The 12,896-nt window shown below is 42.2% G+C and overlaps 1 protein-coding gene across 1 annotated transcript in view; it reads left to right on the top strand.

The window, feature by feature from the left end:
- LOC122540476 (solute carrier family 2, facilitated glucose transporter member 1-like) overlaps positions 1-12,792 on the top strand; it is a 34,159-nt gene extending 21,367 nt beyond the window's left edge. The window contains exons 5-10 of the mRNA XM_043676328.1: positions 491-653; positions 2,581-2,768; positions 3,855-3,959; positions 5,414-5,515; positions 8,001-8,204; positions 9,067-12,792. Of these exons, the coding sequence (XP_043532263.1) occupies positions 491-653; positions 2,581-2,768; positions 3,855-3,959; positions 5,414-5,515; positions 8,001-8,204; positions 9,067-9,270 (966 nt within the window). The 3' untranslated portion in view covers positions 9,271-12,792. The remainder of the gene's footprint in view (positions 1-490; positions 654-2,580; positions 2,769-3,854; positions 3,960-5,413; positions 5,516-8,000; positions 8,205-9,066) is intronic.
- The last annotated feature ends 104 nt before the right edge of the window (positions 12,793-12,896 follow it).

Raw genomic sequence — 12,896 nt, forward strand, 5'->3', positions numbered from 1 at the left:
AGCTTTCGGAGCGATGCTCCTTCATCAGGTGATAGTAGAGGGCTCGATCGTAACACAGAATTTATAGCAAAAATTTGCAGTGTGATGTAACTGAAATTATACATTGAAGAATTGATTGTCTGTTAAGCCTTTCATCTGTTAGAATACAGTGAAAACTATCACTGTGTCAGAGTAACAGTGAAGATTTAAGCAGGGTGTGAGACTTTGTGAAAGGCTTCATAACTAACCCGTCCCAATTTCATTTTTCTAAGAATTTTTGATTTATTGTCACATGTACTGAAATACAGTGAAAAGTATTGTTTTGCTAACCAGATAAACCATACCTTACTTAAGTACTTCAGGGTAATAGAACATAAAGTCACAGCTATAAAGAAGGTGCAGAGACAGACCAATTCCAGTATAAGAGAGGTCCTTGTAAAATCTTGGAATAGTTTTTACTCCTTATTTTCAGATGTAACTAAATTGAAATACTCTTTCCTTGTATTCACAGATTTTTGGGCTGGACTCTATTATGGGAGGTGAATCACTCTGGCCATTGCTGCTTGGGTTTATCTTCCTGCCAGCACTGTTACAGTGTATTGCTTTACCATTCTGTCCAAAGAGCCCACGCTTCCTCCTTATCAACAAGAATGAAGAGAGCAAGGCGAAGAATGGTGAGTTTAGTCTTTCACCAGTAAAGAGAGACCACCTATCCGAGCAATCAAACTATTTAACAAAACTTACAGCAAAACGGCTTTCATCTGTTTATGCGTCACTGGGTAAGGTGAGAAAACACAGTTGACAATTCACTAATGAGGGAGTGAGCTTGGCTAGTTGCTGTAGGAATGCCTAGGAACTTTACCAGGGTCTGGTGTCTCAAGGGAGAGTTGAGCCACATTTTTTTCTATTTATTCATTTGCAGGACATGGGTATCTCTGGCTGGACCAGTATTTATTGCCCGTCCCTAATTTCCCCTTGAGAAGTGGGGGTGAGCTGCCTTCTTGAACCACTGCAGCCCATGTGCTGTGGGTTGACCCACAATGCCCTTAGGGAGGGAATTCCAGGATTTTGACCCAGTATAAGTGAAGGAACAGCGATATATTTCCAAGTCAGGATGGTGAGTGGCTTGGAGGGAAACCTCCAGGTAATGGTGTTCCCATGTATCTGCTGCCCTTGTCCTTCTAGATGGAAGTGGTCGTGGGTTTGGAAGGTGCTGTCTGATGATCTTTGGTGAATTTCTGCAGTGCATCTTGTAGATATGGTGCACAATGCTGCTACATTTCACTAGGTCTCGAGTTGAGGGAGGGAGATTTGGGGTAGGTGTTTGATCAGATTGACTGCTCATTATCACAGTTTGGGAGCTTGTTGTGTGCAAGATAGCAGCTGTGCTTCTGAACTTCAGCAGGAACTAAGGGTCTTTTTCTCAGGATCGGGGAGTTCAAAACTAGAGAATAAAGGTTTAAGGTGAGAGGGAAAAGATTTAAAAGGGACCTCAGGGGCAATGTTTTCACACACAGAGTGGTGCTTGTATGGAATGAACTGCCAGAGGAAGTGGTGGAGGCTGGTACTGTTACAACATTTAAAAGACAGTTGGGCAGGCACATGAACAGGAAAGGCTTAGAGGGATATGGGACAAATGCAGACAAATGAGACTGGTTTAGTTTGGAAACTTGGTCAGCATGAATGAGTTGGACGAAGGGGTCTGTTTCTCTGCTGTATGACTCTTTGATTACACTTCAAACCAGGCATTCTGAGGTTAGGAAAGGTGCTATGGAAATGCAAGTCTGTCCCGTTTTGCAAAAAAGATCTCAGTACTCAATTGCTTGTTAGGGTGCATTGTGTACATACATCTTCTGTGTTTGGGCTTGTACCAGGTACCTATTAGAAAAATACAGATAAGATAATAGTGTAATCAGAGTGCTGTCCAGCTGCTCCATATCTGAAAGCACTTAGGAATCAATAAAGTGCTAATTTGCACACTCTTATCAGTCAGTCATCCTTACTGTTTAAGTGGTGTGACCAGGTAAATCAATCTGCATGTGTGGAATGAGCTTTAGTTTAAATGCTCATCCCAAAGTCAACCTACCCAGGCCAGGGTGCTGCCTTTGGCATGTGCAGAAAATGTAAAATTGGTTTCCCAAAGCCTTGAGAAGCGTATCGATGGAAATGTGAATACTGAGCTGATGTAATTCCAAGTCTGATCCTTCATACAGCTTTCACGTTTTTAGACTGCAGTGTTGAAGTGTAAGAGCTGGGGAGGGTAAATCTCGTCTGGGATTCCTGAACCCTATTGGTGTCCATCAGTTCCTGCAAATAAAGGTATCTATGAATTAGTGACAGTGACTCAGTGGACACTCATGTTTAGGATGAGAATGTTGACTTATCCTGGGAAGATTTACACATGTCCTTGGAGCAGTCGCCAGGATTTTCCCACTTTGACATTCCTGGGAAATTGGCCTAGGCTTCGCTCATTTCCGTGTCAGCTGAATCCCCTCCCCAGTACGTCAACTTGAATTCAGTAAACACAAAGCCACTCTTGTCACAATTTTAATGGGTTAGTGAATTAATATTCCTGAAAATAACGCTGTCAAATATTTTCAGTTCTGAAGAAGCTTCGTGGGACAACCGATGTGAGCGATGACCTGCAGGAGATGAAGGAAGAGAGCAGGCAGATGATGCGAGAGAAGAAAGTAACAATTCCTGAGCTGTTCCGCTCACCGATGTATCGGCAGCCCATCATCATTGCAATCGTGTTGCAGTTGTCCCAGCAGTTGTCCGGTATCAATGCTGTGAGTATTCACCAGCAAAGCACTCTGTTCGGTCCAGGCAGTTTGTCCTTTCCTGCTACCCAGCTCCCAATCACAGCCATCTCATCATTTCCTGTAATTCATTCTCTTCAAACGTTCATTTCATTGTCTCTTGAACTTATTTCTACTGCCTTCCTTTGTTTTACAAACCTCCTTTGTAATTTCAGTTTCCACATTAATAGTGTGTGTCCTTTGCCTTTGTATTCTTTGCTAGAACAGACGAGTCACTTCATCACCTGGAAAACCTTTGGTAGCTCAAAGTCTCCCTTTTCCAAATGGAGCCAGCTTCCCAAAGCTTTGAATGATCTTTTTTGCCCTCAGTCAAGTGACATAATTGGTTAAGGAAACTGGGTAATCAATCTCAGAACTCTGAATGGTGTCTGACCTGTGCCGTACACAATGATACACACAGGCCAGGCTGTGTTAATGTCTACAGTTCCATAGGGAGAGTCCCTGGTTTATGTTGGTGACTTGGTCAGTGAGGGGACCACAAAATAATTGGTAAATGTAACAGCCCACTGAGTTCCTTACCCAGATTCTTGGGCTGTTTCTAGAGCCACTTCTGTGAAAATAAGAACTTGGAATAGACACAAAGCCTCAGAGCTTCACTTTCCAGTTACAAACAAACCTTCAAGGCTGTCTTCTGATCATGTCCTGCATTTACTGAAGTTCTGTTCCCTAAGTGTTTGCTTTCTCATTATTCATTGACTTGTGCAAATGATCAGAAATTTGCTTGGTTCACGAAATAACTCCACAAACGCCGATACCCCGTCACCAAATCACTCTTTATTTCCATGTGGAGAGTCCTTGACTACAGTATTACCTCATACAGAGTCAGGTACCAGAGTGCCAGTATCCCTGACACTCTCCTTTTCATCTGTCTGTCAGCCAGGGCTCCGTGATTGCACTAGATGAACAGCTCCAATCGGGGAATTCATATTCTATGATGTCCAGCTGGCTAACCACTACAGCTCTCTTCTGAAAACCTGTGATTTTGTGGTTGTAAATGCCAAAAGGACCATCATTGATGTCAGTGTTTTCTCAAAATGTGTTTTATTCTTTCTATAGATTTTCTATTACTCGACAAGTATTTTTGAAAAAGCTGGGGTTGAGAAGCCTGTCTATGCCACTATTGGTTCCGGTGTGGTGAACACAGCTTTCACTGTTGTATCGGTAAGTACTCGGTCATGCTTGAGTTCCCCACCTGTACATTGCTGTAAGGTTAAGAATTAAACTCCAGCATGGATCAGGATGCTGTAAGGGTACCACATTGGTCAATCAGTTCAGAGTGGGTCTGGGCCACAGAAGCTCACTGATCTTTCAACTGCTCTCAGATGGGATCACTCCGGTTTGGGGAGATCCTCATTGTGATATAGGCAGCCTCTACTCGTTCTTACATGTGAACGGACACGAGGTGAGGGGCCAGTTGTACTCCAGTTGACTTTACCATTAGCATTAATGGTCCCAAGTTTCATCTGTGAAGGTTCTTCCTAAAGTGAGGGCTGTCAGACAGTGCATTATTATATTGCTTCAGTGTAAGTACATGGCATCAGATGTCAGAGTCATCAAGAGACAAAAAGAAAATATTTCTTCAGACGTTGGGGAAGATTAAAGTGCTTCTTTTGCTCATTTTTAGCAGAGTGGAGGAAATAAAATTATCTAGAGTAGTATTTGATTCCTGCAGTGATGTTTTTGAGTGTAGAATGGATGTAGAAATCCTCTGTTTCACTGTGCAGTGTCCTGTGTCCCGTACCCAGTGCCGTATGGGGTCCAGTGAGGTTTTGACATTCCCAATGGCTTCCCCAAGTCAGATATTAGACTCCCTGGTAAACGGAATATTTGGCTAGCTGCTGGTTCAGGGTGGGAACTCATTGGGACTGAGCTACAAGGGCACATTTTAGGCTTTTCAGCTCTTCCTCCGGACATGGTGATGGCTGTGCAGTGGTCTCTCAGCCTCCAATGAAACACCTTGGTCTGTATTCACTGCCACATGGTATTGGGATGGTGCAGCTACAGTACCATGGTCATGGCTGGCACAACCTCACCCATCTCCCGGGGATTGTTCTTGGCCCACATTAGACACTGTCTACCCTCTGGGCACCCAAATCACATTTGCAGCTTGTGGGATGAGATACATCGATGAGATCTGAGGACAGATTTGGCTCAAACATCTGGTTCCTTGCCTCAGGCCAGTCTGTACAGCACACTGCACTTGTAACATGGAAACATAGACATTAGGAGCAGGAGGAGGCCATTCAGCCCCGCGTGCCTGCTCTGCCTTTCAATACGATCATGGCTGATCATCCAATTCAGTCCCCTGTTCCCACTTTCTCCCCATACCGTTTGATCCCTTTAGCCCTAAGAACAATCTCTAACCCCTTGAAAACATTGAATGTTTTGGCTTTGACCGCGTTCTGTGACAGAGAATTCCACAAGCTCCCCACTCTCTGGGTGAAGATATTTCTCCCAGGAGAAATGGAAAAGGAGACCAGGGGTGGTCTCACCAAGGCCCTGTACAATGGCAGCAAGTCATCCTTGCTCCTGTACCCCAATCCTCTCACTATAGAGATGAAACCGATAGTTTTTCTAGGCCGCTGTTTTCATTGTGACGTCTTTATTTCCTGCAGCTGTTTGTGGTGGAACGCGCTGGCCGACGCACACTGCACCTGATTGGCCTGGCGGGGATGGCCATCTGTGCGATCCTGATGACTATTGCACTTGTCCTTCTGGTAAGAGACTTTTATTGAGTGATTCATCCCTATGTGTGCACACGTGTGTGTGGGTGTGTGTATGTGTGTGTGAATGTGAGTGTGTGTTTCCATGTGAGTGAGTAAGTGTGTGTGAATGTGAGTGGAGTGTGTGTGCGTGTGCATGCATGAGTGAGAGTGTTTGTATGTGTGTATGTGAGAGTTTGTTTGAATGTTGTGTTTCTTTGTATTGATTAACGAGGCAATTAATAGAAATTAATTCCACAAATGTTCATGGTCAACAGCTGTATTTAAAAAGGATTTAAATGTTCACTCTAAGTTAGCTGTCACATCAGAAGAGATGTGAGTAATTGACTCAATTGTGCGGTTATGTTCCAAGTAATTTTTGAAGGAAAAGAGAATGTGTGGAACAAAATAAAGCTAATTAAACCCATCAAATCCCCTCCGTGCACAGAATGTGACACACTTATCCAATTGTGGATTTTATACAATTTATTTCACTATCAGTCCAGTGGCCTTGAATTTCCAAGAATAAAATTCTATAACATCATTGTATCCTTATTAGCAAACAACGAAATGACTGATTACAGGATACAACTCCTCAGTGTCCTGATTTACTGAGTGCTGTTTGCGAAATGGGAATACTTCCAAGATTTAATACAAAAAGGGAATTGAATATGTTCCTAATTCGGCAAATGTGGTGAATCGACAGGAAACGAAATGCAGAGTGTATGGGCTGGAGCTGGGGCTGAGGTAAGAGCTAGCACAGACAGGAAGGGTGGAGTCGCCTCCTGCACTGTATGATGTGAAGAAAATAGATTTTCTGTGAAGGTAGATCACAAGGTGTAAAATGTTCGAATCATTTTGAGAGAACACTTGGCTGCAACATTTCTTCACTCATAGATTTTAGTTGTAGCCTGTAATAGTTGTGGTTCCTAGTGGTTGCGCTTAGATTTTTAATCATTTGTGAAAGTATTTATGGGAATGATCCCAGGGCTAAGATGATGAAGACAGGTTCATGCACTTGGCCTGTATTCCTTTGACAAGAGATGTCAATGGAATTGGAATGTTTTGGATAACTAAGGATTTGATAGTGTAGATATAGATGTTTGTTTGGATGATGACGGGACCTCACATTAACAATTAGAGCAAGGCCTTTAGGGGATGTCCGAAAGGGGAGTGCACAGCTGGAAAATTCCACCCTCCCCCATTAAATTTCTGAGATTGTCGATCAATTGAAAATTGAATAAAATAAATTGATGTTGGGTCAGGGATTCTAGGGAACCTAGGTGGTAACTGGAGTTGTGGTGCAGCTCTTACAAATCTTCCCTAACCCATGGTCTTATTGAATGGAACAGCAGTTTAAAGAAGGCAGAATGTTATCCTTCTGTCCCCATGTCCCTAATAGTGGGGATCCAGATAGTGATTCATTTTGAATTGGGAAAGGTTCCACTGGCACAGATCCACTGCTGAAAATGTGTTGCTGGAAAAGCGCAGCAGGTCAGGCAGCATCCAGGGAACAGGAGAATCGATGTTTCGGGCATAAGCCCTTCTTCAGGAATGAGGAAAGTGAAGAAGGGCTTATGCCCGAAACGCCGATTCTCCTGTTCCCTGGATGCTGCCTGACCTGCTGCGCTTTTCCAGCAACACATTTTCAGCTCTGATCTCCAGCATCTGCAGACCTCACTTTCTCCTCACAGATCCACTGCTGCAGAGCATCGACAACTTGATGAGGTCTTTTGAAAAGAAACTTTGAATCCAGCAGGATTTTCGATATGAGCGCCATAGTAACTTAATTGTGCTAAGGGTTGTGCTTTCATTGTTAGTTTTTCCATAAGACATGGGAGCAGGAGGCCATTCAGCTGGTTATTGAGCTCTGCTATTCAATGAGATCATGGCTGATCTAGTAAACCTCAACTCCCCCTTTACTGCCTTTTCACCATAATCCTTGCTTCCATTCCTGAGTAAAAATCTGTCTACCTCAGCCTTGAGTAGGTTTAATGATCCAGACTTAATAGCCCTCTGCGGCATAGTATTTCATAGGTTCACTATGTTCTGAGAGAAGGAATTGCTCCTCATCGCTGTCTTCAATGGGTGAGCCTTTATTCTGAGATGATGCCCTCTGCTCCTAGACTCTCCCACAAGGGGAAACAGCGTCTCCACATCACTTTGTCAAGTCCCCATAGAACCGTGTATTGCCTCCCATTCATCTGTATCCAATGGGTACAGGCCCAATCTACTAGTAGAGGGACGGGGACTATTAATGAACGTCTTGTTGCCAGGAACAATGAAGTGCTACAGCACAGAACCCCAGCTCAATGGTTTCACTTGGTCAGAGTTCACAATAGAAGGAAATCTCAGAAACACAACAAGGAAATGGTGAAATCAACTCTGATCTGAAAGAAAAATCATCACCTGTGAGATTTTGTACCAGTTTATATTTTAAGAATGAGTTTGATCATTGTGAGCATAAAATATTAAAAGTGCTGTTTTTGTTGTTGTGCAGGACCAGCTGACTTGGATGAGCTACATAAGCATTATCGCCATTTTTGGGTTTGTGGCCTTCTTTGAGGTTGGACCTGGCCCAATCCCGTGGTTTATTGTTGCGGAGTTGTTCAGTCAAGGGCCCAGACCAGCTGCTATTGCAGTGTCTGGTTTGTGTAACTGGACGGCAAATTTCATTGTTGGCATGGGTTTCCAATATGTCGAGGTGGGTGCACTGTTTGTTTAACCACAAATGACAGGGAGGGGAGGGGATGCTGTAGTTAAAAAAAGGATTATTGTCTGAACTATTAAAACATGAGTTAAAGTGTTACCAAACATTGACACATGCTCAAAACTCTGGATTTGTCTGGAGAAGGCACTCAAATAACCATCTAAAGCAAATGGGTCATGGCTTCAGGAGCATGGGTGTTAATTTGAGGTGATGACTTGAAGATCAGCACAACACAAGTGTATTGATTAGGCGTGATGTTTTGTTTCACTGTAATTTGGAACCTTTGTGGCTTAGCTCCTGTGGATCTGAAAGACTGTTTGCACAGTTTGGGCTCCCATTGTGTGAACCTTTCACACTGCTGCTGAGGGAGCTTTCAGAAAGTGTATCTCGCAGAATGAGCTTCACTCTAACAGAGGCCCAGTGACAACACCAACCTGGTATAGCCATCATGGAGGCAGTGGGTGTGGGCACACTGACACCATATACCTGCTCAAAGTCTTCACTCTGTAACTGCTGTGTGCAGTTTGTCAATATAACGAGGAGCTTTTACTAAGCTCAGGCATTCCAGCTGATTGTTCCTACTGTTAACAGGAGACAGAAAGTGAAGACTTGATTAATTAAAGCTGCAGGGGTGACATGACCTTGTCTGAAATCAGCTGAGTTTTTAAATTGGGTAAATTCAGAACAACACAAAATAGCCATCTTGCTTTGTACGATTGTTACTATGGAGATAGAAAACTGTTAGCATTATTTGTGTGATATGGAGGTTGTTCCTGATAAACAGTAACTGCTGATTATAGTATCAAAAAGTGTCTAACTTCCTTCATTCAAAATATTTCTTTTCCCCTTTAAACAGCTACTCTGTGGACCTTACGTTTTCATCATCTTCACTGTGCTCCTGGTTCTGTTTTTCGTATTCACCTACTTCAAAGTCCCTGAGACCAAGGGAAGGACATTTGATGAGATTGCCTCTGGTTTCCGCCAGGGTGCGGGAGTTAACTCACCAGAAAAGCACAGTCCAGAGGAACTCAACAGCCTGGGTGCGGACTCACAGGTTTAAGTGGGAGCAGTGTTGGAACAGCCGAATAGGAGCCAATGGGACTAGCTTATGCCCACACTACTGACAAAATATGTAACAGGGTGGAGTGTCTGGCCTGTCAGCAGATTCCTGTGAATGTACAGGAACTAAGCTCTGATTGTTTACCAGTACACATCTCCATTTGTTATGGTCAGTAAGCAGAACTAACCTTTTTGACTATCTTACATGTTGACTGATATAATTATTAATTAGCATTTCAAAGCTTTCCATGTATAGCGTTGAGTATTTATATGTTGAATATGTTTATAGTGTTTATAGGAAATAAATTATAGAGGTAAAGTTAATGTAAATATAATGAGCTACATGTCACATGTAATGTATAAACACAGAATATGGTCTCGTTTCTGTAGAAATGGCTAGTTGTAAATGATAGAATTACTTTTTGTACACTTCACATTGTAAAAAGCTGCTCCTGGTTCACTGGATCAGCCCTTAATATTTTTTTTAAAAAATAGTTTTTGTCATTATCGGAGAACATTTTAAATCATCTAGAAATCTGTGATATTTTAGTGGGTGAATGTTTTCCCACGTTTGAATACAGTTTCTCTGTGATGTTGCAGAAGAGCTGATAACCCAGCAAGTGAGCGTACTGTCACTAACATGGCCAGCACCAGTGTCCAGGCTTTTACTGACCAGCCACCTATCTCCTACACAACATAAATACTTTTGTACTGTAATTTATAAGTAGCTTTTCTAAAACACTGATAGTAAGTAATGTTGTTACTGGAAAGAGTTTGGTGTGAGCCATTATCACTTCTATACAGACGTGCCAAACATTGCTTTTGCAATTGATGCAATGTATCCACTGAATTTAGCCAACACACAGTCCTGTGATATTGATGGAGAGGTTGGTGAGGATACTTGGCTTGTGTTGCTACCAAATCCGGCAAATATTTCCACCCCTCCCCCTACCTCCAAAACATTTTTGGTGAGTCAATGCTTAAAGTATGGAGGCTGCCAAAATGAATTGAGTTTGTTTTCCCTCAAAGTACGTATCTAGGGGCCCATTTTCATTTGAGCATATTATTTTATTCCTGGTTATAAAATGTAATCATGTGAAGCAGTCACCTGTTAGATACAACTGTCATCTGTCCAAATATTGGTCACATGAAATCCATGCCACGTTCTTCCATTGTTCATTTTTACCAACTTTATGTAATCAGTTTTAAGATTTTACAATAATTTCTTTCAGAATTAATAGACTTTCTGGATTTCTCAGTATCTTTTCCTCACCCTTTTTCATTGCTGGGGTATTATTAATATTTGCTTAATGTCCCGTACCCAGCCAAGGATAGATGTCAAACAAATCATGATGGTCTCTTTGCTACTTTCTGAAACCTCCCATTCAGATTTCCAAACTGTTTGTGATCTTTCCCTCCATTTAGTCTTTTTGCAAAACCTTGGAAAACTGTATAATCTTCACTGTAATTGAGCTAGTTTTGGATATGAGCTCAGTACTTCAGATAGTGCCTTGTGTGGTTGTGGACTCTGACATTGCACAGAGTGAATGTTAGGGAGTAAGCATCTGTTTCCATCTCTGCCTGTTATTATTTCCTCAGTTGGAAATAAAGGGCAGGAGGCCTGTAAGGAAAGTTAACATTTCAGAGAATCTGACAAGCCTAGGCCTCCCCCAGTGTTTGAGCCCCTCACCAGCAGCTGAAGGCTCTCTTTTATTTCTTAAGAGAAACCTTAAACAACAACTATTCATCCACAATAAAGAATAAATAGAGAATTGCTTTATTTTAGTTTAGCCGGTTTTTATACATATTTTAATCTGGGAAAGAAAAATAGAATGAGATGTAAACTGAACAAAAATTATATAAAATACATTTTCTCTTGGTAATGTTTTGCTCAAAATATTCTTTTTGTATTTTAAATAGTAGAAATAAAGGTAGTACCTGTACAAAAATAGCCTGTGCAGCAGTTAACATGTGACTAATGGGGGTTAGGTGAGACTAAACCCTGAATGGGAATATCAAACAGGTTTTGTTTCCCTTCATTCCCAGTTTTGAGACATTGCTGCTGCTCATAACCTGGCTTCAAAGGTCATCACCTTGACAATTGCTGACTTTGTTAGCAGCTCACCTGCTCTTGTTTAAGATTCATAGAACAATAATGCCCTGAAGTAGGCCATTCCACCTATCAAACCCATGCTGGCTGACAACAGAGCAAGGCAGTTAGAGCCCCACACCCCTACTTCTCAAACTCACTCTGTCCCTGGATCTCTGCAAACTGATTGCCCTCAGCTTACCAGCTGAATTCCTTTTGAAATTGTCCATCGTTTCTCTTACTCCAACCTCATGGGCAGTGATGATTGAGGTAATTACTTTGCAGAAAATAGAGCAGCCACCATGGTTTCTGGTTGCCTCAGAGTCTGACAGAGGAGGAGGAAGTAGCAGGCGGGCATTGTGAGTTCAAAGGGCTGGAGTTGGTGAAACTTTGTTGCCATCGGTAATTGAATCAGGAAGTCAGAAAGGTGAGTCAGGAAGTGAACCAGGAATAGGTGAGCCAGCATCAGGAGAGTTGACAGGCAGCGTGGAGCTGGGTGAATGTTGTGAGAGAGTCAGGTAAACGTTTGAGAATTGTTTTGGTAAGGAGGACCAACCACGAGAGGGGCCAGTGAGGCCTGGGATCGGGAGGCCAATCATGTCAGTGAGTTGGGTCAAACATTCACAGAATGTTTGACCCATTCACAGAATGTTTGACACACATAAGCCCTTCCTGAAGAAGGGCTTATGCCCGAAACGTCGATTCTCCTGTTCCTTGGATGCTGCCTGACCTGCTGCGCTTTTCCAGCAACACATTTCCAGCTCATTCACAGAAGTCCCCATTTGTTTATTGCCATTCGGATTTGCTGAACTGCAGGTGGTTAACTTAAACCACTAATTCGCATGGTGCCACTTTAAGGACTTGAAGTGTGTGAAAACAACGGGTTAATTTTAACTTGATGCACCTGAGGTGGAACCAAAGGATTAGGTGAAACATTAGTGACACACCGTGTTCAATAGCACAGTCCAGGGATTTCAATGGAGACAAAACCAAGTGGTAAACCAGCATGAAAGCTGGTCCTGTTCCTGTGCTATTAATGAATAAATTGTGTTAATTAGATTCCAACCGGGATCTGACTGTAACCAGCTGCTGTGCTCACTCAGTCATCATCACACTTGGAGATCTCCTTGAAGAAAACCATTCTTTCTGGAAAATGAAATATTCCCCATGGTTGAATAAGCATATACAAGTTTTTTTTAAAATAATATGTTTTCTTTTGAGCTTGTAAATATATTTCCTGAAGAAACATCTTTCGGGAAGTTGAGAATAAGAAAGTGAAAACAAGCAGATTGACTCGAGCGGTGAATGTGGTCTCACTTTCAGTGATACCTCTGCTTTGTTTGGATAGAGATTGTGCACAGATTTTGTACATATTTCATGTGAAGCTCACCTTAGTGGCAAGTTGAAAATAAAAAAAAATTCTGAACAATAAAATGTGTGGTTTTGTACCTGAATTAACCCACTAATAATCTAACTCTAAATATAAGTGCCTTAAGTTTTCCTTTCTTTTTAGATTAGATTAGATTACTTACAGTGTG

Source organism: Chiloscyllium plagiosum, chromosome 34 (assembly GCF_004010195.1).
Source record: "Chiloscyllium plagiosum isolate BGI_BamShark_2017 chromosome 34, ASM401019v2, whole genome shotgun sequence".
Taxonomy (NCBI): domain Eukaryota; kingdom Metazoa; phylum Chordata; class Chondrichthyes; order Orectolobiformes; family Hemiscylliidae; genus Chiloscyllium; species Chiloscyllium plagiosum.